Raw genomic sequence first — 22,598 nt, forward strand, 5'->3', positions numbered from 1 at the left:
CTCTTATGAATATTGGCTCGAAGAGGCAGTATATACTATACTTCTTTTAATCCCCCGCCCCGCCCCCTGCTCTGTACATATACTCTACTCCTGTTGTATTTTGTTTTTCCGAAGTTCGAAGTTGGTCTGCCATATTCTTCATTCCAGCGCTGTCGCAATTCTTTTTAAATAAGTTCCAAGCGAACAGGGAAGGAGTTTTTAAGGCTCTTGGGAAATTTGTTTCAATATGGGCTCTTTTTTATCCTGTTTTCTACTCTTTTCTTATTTATTTTTTTCGGTCGGGCTTTTATTACTATGTATTATTTTCTAATCGTTTCGCTCTCGAACCATTGTTATTACTTTCTATCTATCCCTTTGTCAGCTATCGATTGTACTCTTTTGATAGTCTTCTACCTGTATTTTCATTATTTAGTATGATCATTTCCTTGGGGGCGCAAAGCAAATGGAAAAAAGGAACAGAGAAAAACATCGTTTAAACTTCATTGGAAGCGATTCCGAAACAAAACCCAAAATAACAATCTAAATTCCCTCCTCTCTCCAACTGGTCTTCTTCCCCCTTCTACCCTTTCTCCCTTTCCTATCCGTTTTCATCACATATAGATATTCCTACATATGTGACCCTTCTAATCACCCCTTCCGGTACAGTCCGATAAATTTTTTTCCCCATTTTTTTCGATTTTTTTTTCGATTTTTTTTTACCATAATTCACTAACAAAGTTGGATCGAATCGAAAAATTCCCCGGTTTCGTAAGTAGGCTAGATGTAAATCCGACAGATTTCCGGATCCGTTTTCGGGCCCCTGTCCCCGCCCTCCTTCCTTTTTTACCCTTATTGATTGATTTAATTATAGAAGAAACCTCCTCCTCCCTCTAATTGACTCAACTTTTCGGGGAAACGTTAACTCGCGTGAGAAAGAGATTCGTTCCTTTGTCTGCTGTTTTTGGCTCCCATGTATCTAACAAGCAATTCAGATCTAATATAGGATCCCGAAAAGTGTGCGAGAGCAAGAGGATATTTTAAGGAAAGGTAAACCTTGCCGCGAGATCAGCCGTTGGTTGTTTTTATTCTATCTACTAATTAGTTTCACTCCATACCGTTTGCCTTCCATAGAACTGATGGAGGAGTTCTTAGAGTAGTTGGTTGTATTATGAGAAGGCAGCTGCTACGTGGCCTTTTTTATAGGGAGCTTGCGATCGCCGATCACGTGGATCGGCGGCCGCAGGCGGAAGCGGTCGGCCCGCAAGGGAGGCAATCCGACAAGAACCAAGATTGGTCCTCTTAACTTTTCTGAAGAGCCTTTTTCTTCTTTTTTATTGACTATCTATCGCATGGAGTGGATATGTACGTGTACATAAGGAAGGCATATAGCGAAATATCTTGTTCGCTAAATATATATATATATATATATACATATGTGGGCTCCCTGAGAAAGATGGTATCAGTACATGTAGATTGAGATCCGGGTTCGAAAAAAGGGCCTAGGCCTCGTTTCCTTTCTCAGTTTATAATGCTATCAGGTTGAGGGAAGCGGTGGAGGCTGCTGTTCACAGACGAGCCTTAAGTAATTGTTAATTATGATGGCAGCACCAAAAATGGTGATGTTTTTCAACGGGTATTGATTGTATAATCAAACCAGGTTAGTGTGACTGGTGCCGCTGAACGCATGAATGTCTGATTGCCAATAATAATGCCATCCATTTCGCCAGCCACCCTTCATCCCTCGGAGACTGAAAGGGGGTGCTGTTGGAAAAGAGGGAACAGCCGCTATTTTAAACCTCCCCTTCCTCGCTCCCACCGCCATCATCAGGCTCGTTGACTTTGTTATCGTTCTCCTGCGGTGCAGCGGTATTCGTTTCTACTACATCGCGTTTATGTTGATCCTGCTCGATGTCACGACGTGCCCCAGAAGCGGGAGCTGGTGGAATCAGAGACGACGGTGGTGCCGGTGGCGGATGCGGATGTGGGAGTGTTCCAGATAAAGAGGGCGCAGAGAGAGACGCGGACATGGCTGCGGATCCTGATGTCTCTGATGAGTGTCTCCTTGAACGGTTATGATCATGATCGCGCCCTTTTTCTCTTGCTCTGTCTCTGTCACCGTCGTTGTCCCTATACCTATCTCTATCACGATCTCCGTTCCTATCTATATCTCTTTCTCTATATCTATCCCTATCCCGCTCCCTTTCATTTGATGATGGACGATAGTAATAATCTCCTCTAGGTTCATGGGACCGCTCGTTTTCCGGTGGCATGCCTTGCTGGATAATAGCATCAATACGTTGCTGTAATTCGTCAACATTTCGGGGATTGGATGATGGCGGTGGTGGTGGGTGGAACACTGAGGATCCGGTCGCCGACGGCGGGCCTCTGGGGGGCGGTTGTCTATTTGGTGGTTGTGGATTGTTGCCATAGCTTCCACGGCGAGGAGGCTGAGGGTGTTGATGGGGAAGAGGAGGGACAGTAACTGGGGGTGGAGGAGGAAGTGGATGTTGTCGCCGTTGTTGATTTAGAGGGATGCGAGCCGCTTGCGGGATTCTGCTTTTGGGAGGAGAGACATTCCTGGGATGCCCATGGCCGTTCATTTCTGACAGTCTCTGACTGGACGGATCGCTGATAGTGGTTTGCGAAGATGGGTTTGATGCTAAGTTAAGGTTTGAAGCTCCTTGAGTTAATGAGACCTGCGATGATGATGGCTGTGGTTGGTTGAATGAGGATGTTTCAGTGCCAGCGTCGCTCCCTTCACGGCGCTGACGCTTGGGAAAAGGCTGACGGTCCTGGTTCCCTGATGCTGCGCCATTTGGGGGAACGCTTATTGGATGTTGGCTAAAGCCGGAATGGCTATCTCTTTCACGTTTGCGCCCATTGATCTCACCAGGGGACACACTATTCTCGGCGCTTATATCCACACTGCCCTCGCTCTTGGGGTGGTGGACCGTTCTTGTCCTGTCAGTCGGTTCGTCGTCACGGGTCGAGAGGTGCACATATTGTTGCCCAGGTACGGGAACGGCAACAAATTCATATATATCTGCCATCCGATTGCATGCCCTTCTCATCTCATTGAGATCAACGTCCAATTGCTCCCACCAAGGCCTATTTAGAGAGTCATCTTCAAATGTAACTTCGCAGTGCCTTGCTGCCGCATAAAGTGCAGCTGCGGCTATAGTGCGTGCGGGGAATTGGACACATAGTACCGTGTATGTAGAATCGTTAAGGAAAGCCCAGGCAGAATTTCTAAGCCGTTTCTTATCCTGTACCTTGAAGTAGCAAAGGAAGTCGTAGAGAAGGCGGTAGGGTTGCTCAAGCTGAAGATCGAAACACAAGGCCTCAAGCAGCGTGTCTTCATTGTGTAGAATAGTATCGCGCCACCTCCAAAATTCTTTTGACTGCTCATCCACCACCATGCTTGGTTTCTTCTGTGCGATGCGACAACAGGCTACGATTAGCTCCTTCATCTTGCGGCAGTTCTCCTCGACTTTGGTAGCGAGGAATAGAGCAGTGGCGGCGATCGAGTAAGGGTGCATTCCTGGGCGCTGAGGAAGGTCTTTCATACTATATCGCATGAAGAAACGGTGGAGATAGACGCTCGCGGTGCAGAGCGTGAGCTGTGGAAGCTTCAACAGGATTCCGACCTGGGTGATAAAGTTAACCCCCTTGCTACGGCTTGTGTGTTCAGCTTCAATCGTCATCCCATCGAGGATAGAGGGTGTCCGGTAAAGTTCCGCGTCCGTGAATAGCCATTGCGACTGAGCCGCGACTAGCACACGGTTGGAGGGTGTTGGGGCCGGCGGTGCGGACCCGCGCGTTGAGGAAGATGTAGCCGGCATTTTTGATCACAATGACGGATGAGGAAGAAGGAGCCAGACAAGACTTCAACTGAACGAAGTGCAAAGAAGATATCGCGGTATAGTAATATCACGCAAAATACGGACAGCTCACTAATCAACGTCCTTGTTCTCCGGCGGAAGAGTTATCCTGATGTCATTCACTCTCGATCACCAGAGTCCCCATAAGAGGACATGAATGAATAAATCATGGGAGATGGTTCCAAAACGTAGAGAAGCTCATACGGATGGCATAGTCAGATTTGACGTGATATATTGCTCGGTGGGCAGCGTGTGAATTTGGGATGTATCGGATTATTGTTGTTCCGTCGTCTCCGTGACGGAGCATTAGATGCGTGGAACACACTGGTGGGATATTTGAGGAGTACAACAAACGTATATTATACAAACGACTTGTCTATCATTGTTTTTTTAAATCCTTGAAGAGTAAAGAAACACGTTCGCTCTGCTCTTCCAACAAGGAAAAAAAGGAAAAGAACCCCAAAATAGTATAAAAATACTGTGAACAGAAGCCGATGGCTCTTATAAATGTGTATGATAATGTACTTACTCTTCCTCGCTTACTTCGCTTTCATCGTCACTCACAATGTGGTGTTGCATCTGTTGCTGTTGTTGCAATAACCTCTGGGCCCTCTCTTGCTCCTCCTCTCTTGCACTCTCTTCAAAAGCCGCTTCCATCTCAGCAGCCAAATCATCATCGTCTATAACTTCATCCTGTTCTACGCTTTCTCCTTTTCCTTCCGGTTCCTCATCCTCTTCTTCCTCCTCCTCATCCTCGTCCTCTTCCTCATCCTCCTTGTAGTCCTTGTGAGCTTGAGTTGTGGTGCCTGCGGGAGACGGTAATCTCAAGTCTTCTATCTCTCCCTCGTCATCACTGTCGTAGTCCGCTTCATTCGCAGAGGTATTGTTCGACGAGAAATGTCGAGGATTTATTTTGAAGGCTGGACGGGCAGGGGGTGGAGAACCCATATCGATAATTAAATCGCCATCAACAATTATATTCGCCCCAGGAGATTTAGCTGCTTGTGCTGGCTTATTTTCATTCGCTCTCTGTGCTGTAGTTTCTTCTCTGTCTGAGGAGGAAGAATCGAGGCCGAGGTCCACTTCTTCGACGCGGGGGGCAGATTTAGGTTTAGGCTTCGCCGATCCTTTGTCTGCAGCCGTCGCTTTCGGTTGTCGTTTCTGTTGTCGAAGCGGGTTTGTTTGAGGCTTCGCCTTAGCTGGCGGCTTTGGTCTTGGTCTCACACTGGTGACAGGTGGTGGTGCTAAATGTGAATTTGCATGATTCCGAGGAGTTTGATGTGCATCGGGGGTAGTGGTCTCAGGTGCCTCGCGTTCAGTTTTAGGCTTTGGAAGAAAGTGACGAAAATCATATGGATTGCTTTCATCCGCCGCACCTTGGGCATCATCCTCACCATGTCCCTCCTGTAATTGGTCATCGCCAGATGTTTGATCTTCCCCAGAGAGAACACTAAGCTGCGGGTATTGTTCTATGACTTGTTGAGTAGATTTCCCAGGCGCGGATTGAAGGTTGAAATTCAATCTGGTCGACACAGGCTCGAGAACAAACGCTCTTCGCTCTGGGTCAAACACCAGGACCAAGTTGCTGGTCTCTGATTCGGACACTAGGGATGCAGGATCAACGCTGCCATGGTATGTGTGTATAAGATTTGTCTGTTCTGCACTGTGGGATTTGTCTTGGAGTGTGAGCTTGTAGAGATGCTGGGAGGAGCCCGTCGCAGTGATTGTCGCCTTTTGATGTCGAGAAGCCGACTTGCCCTTATGGTTATATGTAATGCCAATGAATCTATTTGTATTAGATTGTCCCTTCCCAGCCAATTTGTCGCCCAGGAGAATGGGGTATTCCGCTTGCTTGGTAGGGTCAATCAAACCACCGTTTGGCTGGGAATTAGCATGAGCTGCCACAGTGGCCATTGGTTGGTATCGAGACAAAATGGACAGTAGCGAACGTGTCACGTAATATACAATAAGGGTGAATAGAGGTTTATGCAACAAAATATAGTGCTTGCGCAGGTCAACGAAGGTGCTAGCTTGGGGCGGATCTACTGTCAGAGCAGCGTGGGAGTGGGCCGCAGGACCGAGGAACGTGGCGGGGGATTAGAGGAGGGCAAAGGATCTACATTTAAATCGACATCCGAGACAGGGAGAACGAAGGTTTACGAGAACAAAGAGAGAAGCTTAGGAGAGAGAAGAAACGCAAGAAAACGCCAGCTCAAAGGACGAGAAACAATCGTTCACCAACGGAACAATCAACAATCAAACGGGAGGCACAGGATGACAAAGCAGCCGCTGCTCGCCTTGCTCCAGCATACAACACCAAACCGGGAACCGGATTGGTTGGTGGATCCGCCCATTCGCGCCCTGGCTGAACGGTTTAGCTTATTTTTATATTTTATTATTTTTATCTACCGGGCGTATTCTTCAGGAGGGCCACAGACGCTCATAAAATTGAGGGCAAGTTGAGCAATCTACGCCTCGTTCAGCTGTTGGATTCTATAAAGCACAATAATTATTTGTCTGACTTACTACTCTTGTATACGCCTCCAGGCATGCGCTGATCTTTAGTATTGGAGTTATCATATATTATTCTCTCAATCTAGCTTAATGGTTGTACCACCCTTGAGATTGTTTTTAGCCCGCTAGCAGTCCCGCCGGCCGTTAGTCGATCCAACCGTTCTGATAGTATACGGTGCTTCTTCATAACTTCTTCCCATTCAGAGACTGTCACCTCCTCGTCCTCTGCATCGCTTTCTTCATCCCCTTCACTAAGGAAAGACAATATCATACTAAAATTCCCCCCCAACCGGCCCAAGCTGCCAGCACAATACAGCACTTGAGTAAGCAAGCTTTCTCGTGAGCTCTTGTCTTTGACATTTGGAAGATATGTTTTCAACGTTTCTGTCAAGAGTTGCGCTAGATGCATCGGCAAAGTAGCTAGCGCGGTAGGTAGGCGTGGTAAAGGGTCATTCTGAGGTTTCCTTAATTTTGTTCCTGGTTTAGTCTGCAGGCTTAAGTCCCGCAGATCTAAGCCGGGCACGTTGGCGGATGGCAACGCAGGGTCGGATGGTGTGGGCGCGAAGATATTCTTGTACATGGAAACTATTGCAAAGCTTTGTTCTCGGTAGATTTCAATGTATCTTTTTAAAAATCGTTCTGTTTGCTGGCCCGCCGGCCAAGCATTGCTGGTAGTGGATGGGTTCATTTGTTTCCCATTGCTTTGCAGCCGTTTCTGGGTTTCTTGGTCTGCGAGCTCTCTCAATGGATCAAGAGCCTCAAGCATAGATATTAGGTTTGCCAACCGACAAACTAAAAACAATGCTCCAAAAGCTCCCTCACTATTCATTGCAGGCGCTTCGTCGTTACTAGGATCCTCTAACTCCGGAGCGACACGTCGAAGCCAACCCACAGTTCTCATAGCCGTAGCAAGTCTTATATTTTGACCTCGAAGCCCAGCAATAAGATTGCTGGTCATGTCCTTCATTGCTTCCTCCGCCTGTAGAGCAATGTCTTTAATTAGCGGCGAATCGGGATAAAGGGTCTGTAATCGTTTTATGTGTGAAAACAGATCTAGGACAGAAGAGTAATTCGTGTTCGATCCCCCAGCGGCCCCAGCATTAGCGGATGAGGAAGACACCGCTGTAGAAAGCAGAGTGGGCAACTCTAAAACATCGGACAATCGGTCCACATTCCTCAGCAGTTGCATGGCCTTCTTCCTGCCATCCAACATTGGGTTCTCTACATTTTTGTTGTATATGGAAGAGAAATGCACGATCCCCTCATCCAACTTTGGTATTCCATTTTGCAGTCGCTGTGCTTCTGTAGCAATTTGTGGTAGTGTATAACGGAGGGAAGAGAGGTGGTCGGCTGTGGTGACGAACGACTTGTGAGAGCGATTGGCGAGAGCTTGCAGGGAAACTAGAACAGAGTGAGATGATTGCGAAAGTGACTGGGGTTCCGTCGACGTCAGTGAGGATAGGGAAAGTGTCGATAAGCGGTTAAGGTACTTGGAGGAGACTGAATCTGAGGTAGGGGGTGGCGGGCGTGAGGAAATGTCAGTGGAGTCAAAGTACGGCACCAAGAGTTCGTATAGTGGATCAGTCATAACGGGCGTGCCTGGCGTAAAACCCAAGCTCTTAAGTCACTAACAATGCGGGGGTTTAAAAGAGACTGGGGTTCGATAGTGAACTGGTGTATGCGCGCCGTTGGGCAGAAACGTTGCATGATCGAAGATGGATGAAGGTTGGCAGCAGTCGGCAGGCGGAGATGGCGGTGGCTCGCTCAGGAACGCGACCCGGTTTCAATTAGCGCCGCAGCTTGGTTGATGTTACCCCCCCCCCTGACATATTTAGAACCCAACATTCTTCTTCATAGTTAATAGCATCAAGAAGCCCCCACAGCAAAAGGACTTGGGGAAAGTATTTTCAAGAGACCTCCAAAAAAAAAAAAAAATTAAAATAATAAAAAAAAACACATTCATTCCATTCTCTAGGTTGCAAGAATGGGGAAACCTCGGGTGAGTCCGACAAGATAGACTGCCCTCTCTGGTGCGATTGCGGCAAACTCTAGCTCGCGTATGCCATATTAACCCAGCTATATACAGATGATAATCCTTATCCGTCACGCCCAGTCAGAAGGAAACAAAAACCGTGAAATTCACCAGTCGGTTCCGGACCACCGAGTGAAACTTACGCCAGAGGGGCAGAAGCAGGCCCTCGAAGCTGGGCGTAGATTGCGGGCCCTCCTGCGCCCAGACGATACCCTTCATTTCTTTACATCCCCTTACCGCCGCACGCGTGAGACGACTGAGGGCATCCTTACGTCTCTAACGTCAGACGATCCTTCACCGTCGCCCTTCCCAAGAAACACAATAAAAGTCTACGAGGAACCACGGTTAAGAGAGCAAGACTTTGGCAACTTCCAGCCATGCTCAGCAGAAATGGAGCGCATGTGGCAGGAGCGTGCTGATTATGGGCATTTCTTCTATCGTATCCCGAACGGAGAGTCCGCGGCTGATGCCTACGACAGAGTTAGCGGTTTCAATGAGTCATTATGGAGACTCTTTGGGGAACAAGACTTTGCTAGCGTATGTGTGCTGGTCACACATGGGCTTATGACGCGGATATTTTTAATGAAGTGGTACCACTTCAGCGTTGAGTACTTCGAGGACCTTCGAAACGTCAATCACTGTGAGTTTGTAATCATGAAGAAGAGCGACGACGATGGAAAATATGTCCTTCAAAATAACTTGCGCACTTGGTCTGAGTTAAAGCGGGAGAGAGAGAGAGAACGGGAGCGGGAGCGAGCGTTAAAGGGTGATTCAGGCGCTTTAATTAGTCCTGACCTCGAGATGGAGTCGCATGTCCCTATCAGAAGGAAATGGGGTGGCTGCCCCAACGGGTGCAATCATTCTGCAGTGAAGTTTTGGAAAAGACGGCCTCAACGGCAATATACAAAGGAGATATTGGAGGGTGATACAGCAACATATGGAGGCAGCAATGATACTCAATTTGTTGCGTCGCAGGCCAACCCAGGATATAGCTGGGACATACCTGTAGACAATCCATCTAGCACACATTACCACCATGCCCCTCCTTCGACTTCTTCATCGTCACCAAATTCAACGCCATCACACATCTCCCTGAATTTACACGTGGATTTCAAATCCCAGCTGGAGTTGTCATCAGAACAGGAGCTGAACAGGAGCCAGAACCAATCTTCTACATCCTTTCACAATAGAAAGGGACCACATAACCATCCCACGCGCCTGGGCGGACGGGACGGCGGCGGCTCCGAAAGCGGCGCAACGAGCCGTGCAACATCAGATAACGAAGAGGTCGACAACGTTGGCTATAACAATGAAAACTATAAGCATGTTGCAGCTAGCATGCAAAGTGGTAGACAAAGCCATGGGCAGCGCCAGTTGCAAAGCAACGACCGGAGGCAAGGACATGGAATCGCGAACTCATTGGGCGATCGAGACGACGACGACCGTTCTGCGGGCAAACAAGGCCTGCTAGATGATGACGACAAGGACGGGAATGATCGTGATATTCCTAAAGCCGGTCCCTATTCTAGCGATGAGCTGGAAGAGGAAGAGGATGCTGTCCTTGAGAAGGCAATACGAGAGGATCGGAGTATTCGAGGGTCGGTTTATTAGCACTGAAATTTATTGATTGCTCAAGATTTCTTTTTCTTTTTACTGGTCCCCAGTCGCTGAGTACTTTACCGTCGTCTATTTCGTTTCTCTCATTGATGCGCTGGAAAGGCGGCTCCGAGCGATGATCTCTCGACGAATTTCACGGACCTAGCATCAGCGATTTCGCACCTAGGGTACACACCAACTCCTTGATCACACTACGCTCTTGGTCCGGTATCGTGGTCCCGAAACCTTGAACCCGCGCAAGAAGCCTTATCTAGGTCCAATCTCGGCCCCTTTTCGATTCTGCCACGGATAAAAACAGGATGAGGAAAGAGGACTAAACATTATGATGAGATGAGACCCTTATATCACACCCACTCACTCCACCGTCGCCTTTACTCCCTACGGCGATGTATATGAAAAACGAAGATCCCAATGATGCTCTACGATAGTGGAAATGTGAGAGATGAATTTCGGATGCCCAATTGGAGTATAGGGTGAGGCCTTGTAGGAATGAATCCAAAGAAATAAAACAGGTATGTCTATTCCCAGGAGGAATGGATTGGTTTTTATTAGATAGTAGTTTAAATGAAAGTTCCGCGTACCTTGACGGCGCGACCCCTTTTTCTTTCAGTTATACCTGGCGTCACTTGGCTTTTTCGTGTAGATCGCCCAATAATAGTCAATCTAATGTACTGTCTGTGCATGTACCATCCCCGACTGCAAACCCTAGTATATGTTACTGGATAATAGAATCCACAATTCTCTCAAGAACAAGCCATCTGATACGAAAGGAAACCATGGCCTACTTTGCAAACCACCGTGGTATATTCAGTGAGAATTGGAAACATGAACAACAAAATAGTTACTGCACCTCTTCCGTGAAACCACAGCAGCAAAAAAAACAAAAACCACCGTGTTCCCCCCCCCTTCTGGGCCCTCCTTCCCAGACAGGAAAAGCAGCAACTGAGTACTGTACATGCTCCTTCTAACCAAACCAAACCAAGATATTGATTTCCCTTCCCTTCCCTTCCCGCCTCAACCAGGACCAGACCATATTTTAAGGTTAAGCAGTGTCACGTGAATGAGCTTATTTGAATCTTTCGATTTTAACTAACTAGGTTGTTCCCTGGACACCATAAGGTAGGTGGTAGATGTAGGTTGGTGGGTAGATAGGGATATAGTACATTATTGCCTCCGCCGTAAGTAAGTCATGACGGGGCCACTGGTACACAGTATTTATGAAAGGGCTTGCGCATAGATCGGCGACGCGACTCAGAACCGTAAAGTGATAGATAGCCTTCAACATGGTTGAACGGTAGTTAGGCCAGAAGGGTTCATGTAGCCTCGTAGTAGCAGCGGATTCAGACGAGCACGCAGACGAAAATAGAATCAACGATATTCAAAGGAAAACTTTACCAGGAATAGTTATGTACGTTCCATTTTTGGCTAGTCTCCTGATTTCCCCCCCCCCCTCTGATCTTATCTTTTCGTCCGTTCTCAACCATACATACATACATCGTTCTTTTCACTATCTAAACTTGAAGCTTAAAACGCTGCTCAGCCGTTCCTCAGTCCTTCTTCACCATTCCAGGAGGAGAAAAAAAAAAAAAAAAAATCAAGGACACAACAGAGCTGTTATAGAGTACTAATTCCAAACCAAAACCAAGCTGGTTTCATTTAGGAAAAAGACAAAGGTCAAAATGAGAAGATAGGAAAACCGCAAACCTTATGAAACAATAGGAAAGCTGCAAGAAATCAAAATTTGAAAAAAAAAGTGAAAATTAATGCACGAATAAACGAGGGTATCTTTTCCTCCAAATCACTCTTTTTTTGATAACAAAAGTTGGTCCCATGATGGACAAGAAAGTTATGTGCTGTAAAGTAATGTGTATGTGAAAATGTGAAAATGAAAAGCAGTGAGACTAAAAATTGAAAGGAATAAGAAAATGAAGAAAGAAAGAACTCAAAACAGACGGGGTAAGGAAAAACGCGGGAAAATCGTAGAATTGATTACAAGAAGTGGAAAGGTAAGGTCAGTGTGAGAAGGAAAAATGAAGGACAAGGGAAAATTCTGGGAAATGACCAACAAGATGAGAACCACAAAAGATACACGAAACCACAAACAAAGCCGGAGGATATGCTCAGAAGACTCGGCACCAACGCCAGCCACACGAAAAATATTTTCTTTCCACATTTCGCACCACTACTCAGCAGACAACAACAAAGCCCAGACGTCAGAAATGAGTAACACGCAATATCTGCAGTTGATACCCCACCCCCGGTCGAAAAATTCCTGATGGAACGCAATCAATACAAAAATAGCAGATAAAAAGTATGAAACTGGACCAAATTTTTGCGCAGATGGGGAAACAAGAAAATGTGCTCGACGAATCCACAGAAAGTTCACAAAGGAGGAAAATTTGGGCGAGAAAAGTAACGCCAGTTCGAAAGTTGAAAAATTGAGCAAGAACAGAAAATGCAAACGAAAAATCGTATCAATCTCAGTAAATCGTTTTGAAAAGAAAAGGGGCAAAAAAAAAAAATAAAAAAAAATAACTAAGGGGCAAAGAGAAATTTGACGGGGAAAAAATGGGAGGTTCACCACACTATTGCGCCCAACTGGCTAATGTGAACAGGTATTAGAGAAGAAACGATCAAGGAATAAGGAGGGATGACAAAAGCGCACAAGGAGAATAGATTTCAAATACGAGAGCAAAATAAAATCGTAAATCATCCGCAAAGCGCAAATAAAGAGGGCAGGCAAAACATCAGGCTGTTTTTGTGCTCAATTTTGAGCTAGTAACGCGATTTTGGGTAGTCTCGAAGGACAGTTCGGTTGAGAAAAAGTATTAGAAGTCGGAGACCGAAGGAAGAGGAGATGGATATAGATCGATTAGATACTCTAGATGCTCGCTCGCTTTTCACCGTGCTCCTGATGTATTTTTTTTTAAAACAAGGAAATTTTTTTTCGGATCGATTGCACAGAACTGAAATCAAGTGATGTTTTTTTGACAGGGAGTAATGTAATAATCGCGCGGTATATGGGATCGTAAACCGAATGTATCAAAATAACAACGTAAAGGATCGAACGGTAATGACGATCGAGGAAATGAAAGAATGTCGCAACGAAATGCGGGCTCTCAACGGGTATATGAGGAGTGTCTGCCAAGGGAACTCGATCGAAAGACATGCCACGATAATTAGGCAGGAGAGAATAAACCCGATATCCCGGACAGAGAGTAGATTAGCCGGCAACAGGTTGAATGCCAAAAGCTACTGTATGTAGGTAGTGCTCTTGGTGTTTCGCACAATACAAGCAGCCACAGGACGATCCATGTCCAGTCCAACCCGTTGGTGAGAAGGCGTGTGTATAGGAAGGCGTGTGGTGATAGGATGGCGGTTGCGATCGGGGAGCCGGAGGAATGTACTGTTGAGGGACAACCCAGCCACGAGAATACGGAGGTGGCGGGTTGCTGTATGCCCAAGGGGCAGGACGGTAGTAATCAGGCGTATTAGGACCGCTATGAGGCGCTGAAGGCGGAGAGTAATCTGAAGCATTAGAGCTTAGCCACGCACCCCTCTGATATTGAGGGGGAATTGGCCCATCGGGGGACAGAAGCGCCGCCTTCTGTTGAGATGCATGCTGTCTTTGGATGTTTGTATCAATGGGAGCAAGTTTACTGCGAGACTCGTTCGCCCTTGCATCAGCCTTTGCGCGCCATGTATCCCAATGTGCCTTCCACGACATGAACCCGTCTTGCTTGTTGTGGATACGGTTATGGATGTTCCATTCAAACCCGAAAAGCCACTCCAATTCCATCGCATTCAATTCCGCAACGGGAATATTGCTAACTTCCGCCCAAGAGCGATTTTGGAACGTATTGTCGTCGAGGAACTTGCTTCCAAGCAAAAGAGCGGTGGTAAGCATGCGGTAGACCTGAGAGCTTCCAGACTTGTAGACATCAGCTGCTGAAAGCATCCGCATTCGACATGCCAAGTAGTAGAGGCCTAGAAGAATGGTGGAGCTAGGTAGACGAGTTGAAGAAAGAATCTGTGAGACGTATTTTCGGAATTGGGGCGGGACTGTTGTTCCTGGGTAAACACTTCGAGCGAAGTCAATATCTGCAAGCACAATCTTGGAGATATACAAAGCATACATTCCCTGGGCCATTTCCGCCACGAAATCCGACATCTGACCCATCTCGTAGTCCAGGTGGGCCGCCACGCCTCCGGTCGGTTTTTCCTCCTTGGGTCGTGAGTCCTGGTGATTGACTTTTTCTTGTCGTCGATACTGCGGAGGAATCGCGTTGTCCATCGGGGGAAGCTTCGTGCTTGAACGAATGGGAGGCAGGATAGGAGGGTTCACCGTGCCATAGATGGCTTGTGGAAGGGCCTGGTGCGATACCATCGTCTGAGAAGAACCCATTTCCCGACCTCCGTGTAGCGGATGTAATGACTGCGAGTGCGTAGTCATCGGGCCATGGTTTTGGTAGTTGGCGTTGGCGGTCTGCGAGAACTTTTCGATAAAATCATAGCCGTTTTGAGGAAATCTCATGGCATAGGCAGAATTATTTTGCTGATAGAACGGCGTCTCTGATTCGAGACGGCTGCCAATAACATGAGGTGGAGTGGGAGGGAAGGTAGAAAGAGTGGAGGAGAAGAACGACGGCATGATGGAAAAGATAGATCCCGTCCAGGGCTGGTGGGGGTAGACGACTTGAAGGAGGCGACGTCTTGAGAGAATGTTATTAGCACCCCAAAAAACTGATTTCCCAATTTCCAACAAGGACTAAAAAAACACCAGCGCAGACTAACCGTCTACACGTCCACCACTTCCCAAGTGTTAACAAGGGTTCGTCGACGGACGACGAGCCCTGGGGTCTTCAAACGACTTCACAAGGTAGTGGGCTCTTTAGAATAGCGACATCTGAGGCGAATCGATCCGGCAACGAGAGAACGAAAGGATAAAAAAAACAAAAACAAAAAAAGATCGATGCGAGGGTGAAATGTCCCGTCACAGGTCCAACAGGAGAAAGGAATGAGGCTCAGCGGAACAGAATTGTTGTAAATGGGAGTTTAGAATATGTAGGATATGTTGGAATTGGCAGCCATCACACGAAACGTGAGTTCGGGAACTCGGAGAGGAGGAATATTGGAGTGGAGGGAAGTTCGGTAGTTGAAGGAGCAACGAGACTCAACGAGGCTTAGTGAAAAGCTCGCAAAGGTTAGGTAGGAGAAGCGTCGAGAGGGGGAGAGTAGGGAGAGGTAAGGATGGGGGTGAGGATGAATTTGGAGAAGAGAGTGAAGAAAAGGGTCGCGGGGGAAGAGAAGAAGAGAAGAAGAGCGATGCGAAGGAGGACAAAAAAAAGAGGTTGAAAGATGAGAGTGAGAGTGAGTGTGTCGTTGAGTAAGAAAGAAGATGCTCGCCCAGAGGCAAAAAGCAGTCAGTCAGTCAGTCCATAGAGGCAGGTATGAGGAGCGCCCCGTACGCTGATTACCAGATTACCACTGTTACCACCAGTACCAAAGTTACGTAAACTATACGAGCCATGACGGGCGGTGGGTGGTGCCGTCATGAATATTAATAATACTCACGTTCATTGGGCCAACCACAAGAAAACGTGAATGCAGAAAACTTGACCTCGCTAAGTGCGCCACTTGACCTCATTACATAATCATGACCCTGACCTTGCACAATACAGTAATAATCAGTTGATAATTGATTTTCAACCTTTCAATTCATTCATCTACTCAGCTTATTAATCAATCAAAGTATGTATAGCTGATTCATAATCAATTAAATGAATAGATAAATTCATATAGAATATAAATAGATATTTTACAGAATTTTAAAATATATCAAGATAAAAATATTTAATAATTAATTTTAAATTAATTTTAAATTGATTTTGAATTAATTCTAAATTAATTATTAATTAATTATAGTAATAAAAATAAATTTAATCTGTATATTTAAGTAATTAATAATTGATTGAAAATCAGTTAATAATCAATTCAGTGTAAATTATATAAATTATAATATTCACTCTTGCTACTTTCTAAGACTTCTATTTCTTTCTTTCTAAGACTTTTATCTCTTTCTTTCTGAGACTTCTGTCTCTTTCTGAGACTTCTGTCTCTTTCTTTCTAAGACTTCTGTCTCTTTCTTTCTGAGGCTTCTATCTCTTTCTTTCTGAGACTTTCACTTCTTTCTTCTGTAAAAGTCAATCACAATAAATAAATAAGCATGTATATATATATATATATAGAAGTGTCCGTTCATCTTCATCTTAAAGAATAAGACAAGTTTTATTCTTATATCTGACTCTATATAGCAGTGTACACTACAATTTAATAGCATGTCTTATTAAGAATGAGATTCTCAGTTCTCTTAGATTCTACTTCATCTTTAAAAGACATAACACTGATAATTAATCTGAATTATAAATAATAAAGTTCAGTTAACTGATAATTAATCTGATTGATTTCTCTATATTCTTTCTGTCTTTGAGAAGATGTAATACTGATGATTAATCTGAGTTGTAGATAACAAAGTTCAGTCAACTGATGATCAGTCTGATTAACTACTCTATCTTTTCATCACTGCAGCTGATAATCAGTTCAGTTGTAATAGACTCACTCTATACACATCTATTACACACTGCAATGAAGCAGAACAGACATCTCACTAGAAGCAGCTTCTGTCAGTCACTCTGCTTCACCAGGTCAGATAAGTTCACTGAGAAGTAAGCTTTCTGTAAACCTGCTCAGAAATCTGACACTGAGCATATCTACTTATAGACAGTAGCAGAGAAACACACTGTTATGATCACAGAGGTCTGACAGAACACAAATGAATAATATAATAGTATCAAGAATTAAGTCACATTATACAACTATATTAAGATAGAGAGTATTTTTATGAGAGTGTTCATCAGACATTATAATAATGTTAAGATGATTCTTGACTCAGTTTCTGTCACAGAATGAAAGAATGTCATTAGTTCTTAACTACAGACTTTTTATACAGAGGCTACAAAGTATATGAAAGAAAGAGAGTTAATAGCTTCAAGCTATATTGAGTTTAATGATCAGAGTCATACCTCTTCTGATGAAGTCACTGTATTAAATATAATTAAAGAGTTGAAGTAATTGAAGTCTCAGCTGATTCAGTGAGAAAGTGAGTTAGATGAGCAGAAGCATCAGCTCAATCAGCAGCAGAATCAGCTGAATAAGTGTATCACTCTTATTAATGAGTATATTAACAAGCTTCAGAATAATCTTCAGTATTTAACAGATGAAAGAAGCTAACTGACAGAGATATAAAACAACTTTTATATAAAGAAAGCAGCACTCACTGCTCAGAGATAAGAGCAGTAGTATAAAAATCAACAGTAGTAGAAACAACTGATTCAAGCTGAAGATGATAATCTTCTCACTGAATTCTCTCAGTGACTGAATACCTTATTTGATGAAGACTTTAAATCACTCTCTAGAGTTCTGCAGACATCTGCAATTTCAAGAGAGTTATGTAATACTGAGTGAGATATGTTCAGAGACAGAACTCATCACTCAAATATAATAAGAGATAGATTCAATTTCACATAAGAGACAGACATTTCACACTTCATCTATAACATAGAAGAGAATTGAGTTCACAGAGAGTAAGTACTCACAGTACTCTTAAAGAAGAAGATCTATCTCATCTGTGATTATAATGACTTCTTACTAGATAATAGATTCTGTTCATTCTTATGACAGATCAGAGATGTGATCTGCTATCTGAAGATAATGAATAAGAATATCTGATACAACTGAGAGTAGGTAATGTTATACTGTTTAATCTGATAGAAGTAGATGTAATAGTGTTCATCAGTCATCTAAAGTTTATTATTATACAGAAGAGAGAAGATGCAGTACTTCAGATCTTTTTATTATACTTAAAGAGACAGATGTTAGAATAATACAATAGTCTGTCTATAAAAATGAGAAAGAATATGAGTACTTCTCTTCTTATCATGATCAGTAAGCTGAGATGAGAATTTCAGCTATCTAAAAAAGAAGTTTGAATAAAAGCTCAAGAACTGTGTTTCTTCTTTAAGAAGTTGAACAAGCTGTCATTGACACTGTATATCTTGTGAAAGATTAACTTGCTGTGAGCTGTCTCAATCTCTGACTTCACAATGATGAAGAGACTTCTATGAAAAGAGTTAAAGTTAAATCTATCTCTGATTACATCTCTTATTCTCACTGAGTGTCTGAATAACTTCTAAAGAAGAATTAGAGATAATAAGTCAGTTATCTGATACACTTAAACTGATTGAAGAACTCAATTCACTGAATATATACAAGGCTTCAGATAATTTGATTAAAATAATAATCATCATTCTTATTAAGTTTTCTTGATCAGATTATATATGAAAACTATTAAGTTATCTGTATCTGCTGTGAACTTCATAGTGACTCTCTTCATGAGTACTCTCACAGTGAGCAGACTGCTGATTAGACATACAGAGAATAAATTATCAGTATCTGCAGCAGAGTGCTATATATGCAGAGGCTCTCATTACATCAATCACTGTCTTAGAAAAGAGAATCTAGTGAATCAAGTTGAATAAAAGAATAACAGAGAAGAGAATGATGATCTATTATAACTAAATCTTAGTCTAGATTTCAATAGTGAGTTAAAAAAATAGATAATGAGTCAGATACTGAGAGATCTGTTTTATTCACAGACACTCTCTCAGATAATTATCTGAGTATGTTTAATACTGATATATATACTATCATGATATGTGATATTCTCATAAGTGATTGAGAATATGTTAGTGAACTGCAGTACTTACTCTACATCTTTCTTATCATTTTCATTGATACTCTCTGAGATGATCTCTCAGTTTGCATTGATACAGATGTGAGTATATCACTTATTAATGCAGTGATAGTAAGCTTATTCTTCTCTTAATATTAGTCAGCTGCTCTGCTACATAACTGATATGTATATATTTAAGAAGTTGATTCAGATACAAATGAATTGAACCTATTCATATCAACAGCTCTCACTCTAAAGATGAATAATGAGGCTCTTTTTCATCTGAAGAGTGAATTTCATCTGATGCAATATCTCAGATGCAATATAATTATAGTAAATGATATATTATCATCAGTGAGAGTCATTATCAATATTCATAATAAGTGTATTATATTTCATGAGAAATATGCTATAAATGTCAAGATTATCAGAGACACTATCTATGTAAATAGAAACTCTTCTCTATTATGAAAGTAAAAAAGAATCATCATCTACTTCACAGATATCAATATTATTAATAATGATTCAATTGAGAAGTTGTTTCTGTTTTCTATCTCACACACAGAATTATTTCTATTGACAGATATAGAAGATTATGACAATTCTCTTCAGATTTTCACAGTGAACACTCTTACTAAGCAAGTCAAAGCACAGATATCAGATCACTGAGCAGTGAGTGATTATAAGATAATTCAGAAGATTATTGACTAATATCACAAACTTTTTGATCTCAATCTGAGATTATTTTCAGATAATGTAAAGATGCTGTTATGATTCATTAATAAAGACAATTTTTTTAGACTGAAGCAGTGATTATACTCTCTCTCACAGAGAGATTAGAAAGCAGCTGATTAAATCTTGAATCTGCTTGTTTAAAATGAGAGAATTGAGAGAGTTTCTCTTGAGATTAAGAACTCTATCACTTCCCCTGCATTCATAATCTGATATAAAGAGAAATCATGTGTGATTGTGAACTTGTAGAAGATTAATCTGTAATTGCTTTTAAATACATATTCTTTGTTAACACAGCAGAATGTTCTGCAGTCATTGAGCAGTTTCATAGTGTTCTTATCAATGAATATTTATCAAGACTTCTTTCAACAGTTCATAGAAGATTCTGATCACTTCAAAACCATCTTCATCACACTGTATCAAGAGCTTGAACACTTTACAGTTACTATAATAAAATTGACAATCTCACCTGAATTCTTCCAGCAATGTATGAAAGAGATACTGACACAATTCTTGTAATAATTTGTCTTGATCTATGTTGATAACATCATCATCTTCTTACATTTACTAAATAATCATCTCTATTACATGCAGACAGTATTCATCACTCTTGAGATGTTCAGAGTGATGATATTCTTATTTAAATGTTATTTTATCTATCTCTCTGTGTGTTTACTGAGTCATTACATTGACTGACTGAGAATATTCACTCAGAAGAAGAAGATAGCTGCTATCATAAATCTGACCTTCTCTATAACTCTTAAGAAGCTGAAGAGAGTCATCAGCCTCTTCAACTACTACTGTGACTTGATGAACTTCTATGCAGATAAGATAGAAGCACTGAAAACACTTAAAATCAGAATACTGTGCAACAGCTTCTGAACAGGTCAGAAAAGAGCATTGTACACAGTAAGAATCAAATTGATTGAGTTTGAAGCATTTCTGCAATTTCAAGTTCTACTCACAGAGACTTAACTTTTCTTCAATACTGTTAAACAGGCCTTAATAAACACTCTTATAAGAGTATATCCTGACTTCAAGTGATTATTTATTGTGTACATGAATTCTAGCAAACAGCACAGAATAGAAATCACACTGCATCAGATAAATACTGATGAGATTGAGAGACTCATTCTATTTCTATCTCAATGATTGAACCTGGCAGAGAGATGATATTAAGCAACTGAATTAAAGTGCTTAAAATTGATGTGAGCTCTGAAAAAGCTTTCTCAATATCTTGATAATAAATTCATCATTGTGACTGATCACATTGCACTCATATTCACTCTTCAGTCACCTGTCACAGGTCATCAGAGCAATTGATTGATGAATTAAGCTCTGACTCTTAGCATGTATATCCCGCGCATGAAAATCTGCTATCACAAAGACACTTTATATCACAATGTTGATACTCTCTCTCAATTATACACTCTCACAGACAATTCTGAAGAGATTTCTCAAGATGATCAAGAAAAGATATATCAAGCACTCACTCAGCAAGCTGATGAAATCAAGAATAAGTTCATCACTGCAGTATTCAATGTAGATGTTATTCTCTCAAACAATATCAAAGATTAATTGCATAAGAATCTATCAACTGATTCAATCTTGAGAAAGATCTATTATAAAGTGATGTGAGAGAGAAAATATCATTTATTCACACTTCAAGACAGTCTTCTGTTATTTGTCAACAATCATCTCTGTATTACACAGACATTAGCAGAAGATCTCATTCACATATGTTATAATTCTGCTGAACACCCGGATCTTCATTGAATAGAAGACATTGTGCACTGATTCTTCTTCTTATCTCATACTTGTAAACAGATTCTCAATCACATCTTATATTGTCTCAATTGTCAACTATCTAAGCTATCAAATCACTCTCAGTGAGGGAAATTATATCTCATCTCATCTCTGAAAGAATCATTTGAGATTCTGTCAATCAATTTCATTACAGAATTGCTGATAAGTGATGACTGCAATACAATACTGACAGTCACAGACAAATTCTTGAAAGCTATTATTCTGATCACTGAGTAAGAGAAATGAAATACTCTGCAATGAGTGAAAGAGTTCTATAGAAAAGTAGTCTGCTGCTAGCAGTCTTCACTGATCATTATCTCAGATAGAGATCTTAAATTCACATCATAATTTTGAAAGAGTATTCTTCAACAGATGAGAATCAAGAGCTGAATGATAACTGTTTATAATTCTTATTCAAATGATCAGAGTAAGTAAATCAATCTTACTATTGAAATCACCTTGCAAGTACTTCTCATAGACAAGTATGAATTATCTTGAAGAACTCTACTCAATCAGATGAAAAGAGCTCTGAACTCAGTAGCTACTCACTCAGTGATAGTCTTCTCATTTAAATTACTCACAGAAGTCAAGCTGAGATAACTGCTGCTGAGAAATAAAGAAGCTCTGACAGATGCAGCTGAATTTATCACAGTCTGTGATACTATATAGCAGAACACTCTAGATTTATATACTCTTGTGAAGATTAAAATGATGAAATTCTTCAATCACTCTCACTCTCAATCAGTTATTAAGATGAGTGACTTTGTCTTTCTTAACCTGGCCTGTAAGAATGAAAAAGAATATACTGTTCAAGAATCTTCAAAGATCTCATCTCTGTGAACTGACCTGTTTGAGATTGTTGTGAAAGTCTCTGATATTGTCTTTCATCTACTACTTTCTCTCAAGTGACACATGTACTCTGTCATTTCTATCATTCATTTGAAAAAAACACTTCTACATTCTGCAGATCTTGAACATTCATTCTCAGAGTCAGTCATTGTGATTAATCAGTCTCAATTTGAAATTGAAAAGATTATCAGCAAATACACAGAGAGAGGAAAAACATATCTTCAGATCAAGTGAAGAGAATATGAAGATCTGACCTGAGAATCTCTCAACATGATTATGAAGAATATTTCAGATCTTGTCAAAGCCTTCATAATTAAGAGACCTCGCGGGTGATCACATCAAGCCTAAGAGAAATGAATAAGAAAGAGAATGTCATGAGTAGAAGTAATAAGAAAAA

The 22,598-nt window shown here is 42.2% G+C and overlaps 5 protein-coding genes across 6 annotated transcripts; 1 reads left to right on the top strand and 4 right to left on the bottom strand.

Annotated features, from left to right (window-relative positions):
- Positions 1-315: 315 nt before the first annotated feature.
- BDCG_00703 (cyclin) lies at positions 316-4,073 on the bottom strand. The gene has a single exon (XM_045416216.1). It carries the CDS (start codon positions 3,819-3,821, stop codon positions 1,770-1,772), a length of 2,052 nt encoding a protein of 683 aa, XP_045271995.1. The 5' UTR covers positions 3,822-4,073; the 3' UTR covers positions 316-1,769.
- A 6-nt stretch (positions 4,074-4,079) lies between these two features.
- Positions 4,080-6,113, bottom strand: BDCG_00704 (uncharacterized protein). The gene has a single exon (XM_045416217.1). It carries the CDS (start codon positions 5,772-5,774, stop codon positions 4,386-4,388), a length of 1,389 nt encoding a protein of 462 aa, XP_045271996.1. The 5' UTR covers positions 5,775-6,113; the 3' UTR covers positions 4,080-4,385.
- A 242-nt stretch (positions 6,114-6,355) lies between these two features.
- On the bottom strand, positions 6,356-8,099 carry BDCG_00705 (uncharacterized protein). The gene has a single exon (XM_045416218.1). The coding sequence runs from the start codon at positions 7,960-7,962 to the stop codon at positions 6,457-6,459; it is 1,506 nt and encodes a 501-aa protein (XP_045271997.1). The 5' UTR covers positions 7,963-8,099; the 3' UTR covers positions 6,356-6,456.
- BDCG_00706 lies at positions 7,608-10,868 on the top strand. Of its 2 annotated transcripts, none has more exons than XM_045416220.1 (2): positions 7,608-8,404; positions 8,461-10,868. In XM_045416220.1, exon 2 carries the CDS (start codon positions 8,461-8,463, stop codon positions 10,015-10,017), a length of 1,557 nt encoding a protein of 518 aa, XP_045279265.1. In that variant the 5' UTR covers positions 7,608-8,404; the 3' UTR covers positions 10,018-10,868. The 2 variants fall into 2 exon arrangements, with proteins under 2 accessions (XP_045279265.1, XP_045279264.1); XM_045416219.1 differs by having other exon boundaries at positions 7,608-8,373.
- On the bottom strand, positions 10,293-15,560 carry BDCG_00707 (meiotically up-regulated 80 protein). The gene is made up of 3 exons (XM_045416221.1): positions 14,818-15,560; positions 14,160-14,735; positions 10,293-14,105 (listed from the first exon to the last, which is right to left on the bottom strand). The coding sequence occupies exons 2-3, from the start codon at positions 14,672-14,674 to the stop codon at positions 13,247-13,249; spliced, it is 1,374 nt and encodes a 457-aa protein (XP_045271998.1). The 5' UTR covers positions 14,675-14,735; positions 14,818-15,560; the 3' UTR covers positions 10,293-13,246.
- Between the last annotated feature and the right edge of the window lie 7,038 nt (positions 15,561-22,598).

This window comes from Blastomyces dermatitidis, assembly GCF_000003525.1.
Source record: "Blastomyces dermatitidis ER-3 genomic scaffold supercont1.1, whole genome shotgun sequence".
NCBI classification, from domain to species: domain Eukaryota; kingdom Fungi; phylum Ascomycota; class Eurotiomycetes; order Onygenales; family Ajellomycetaceae; genus Blastomyces; species Blastomyces dermatitidis.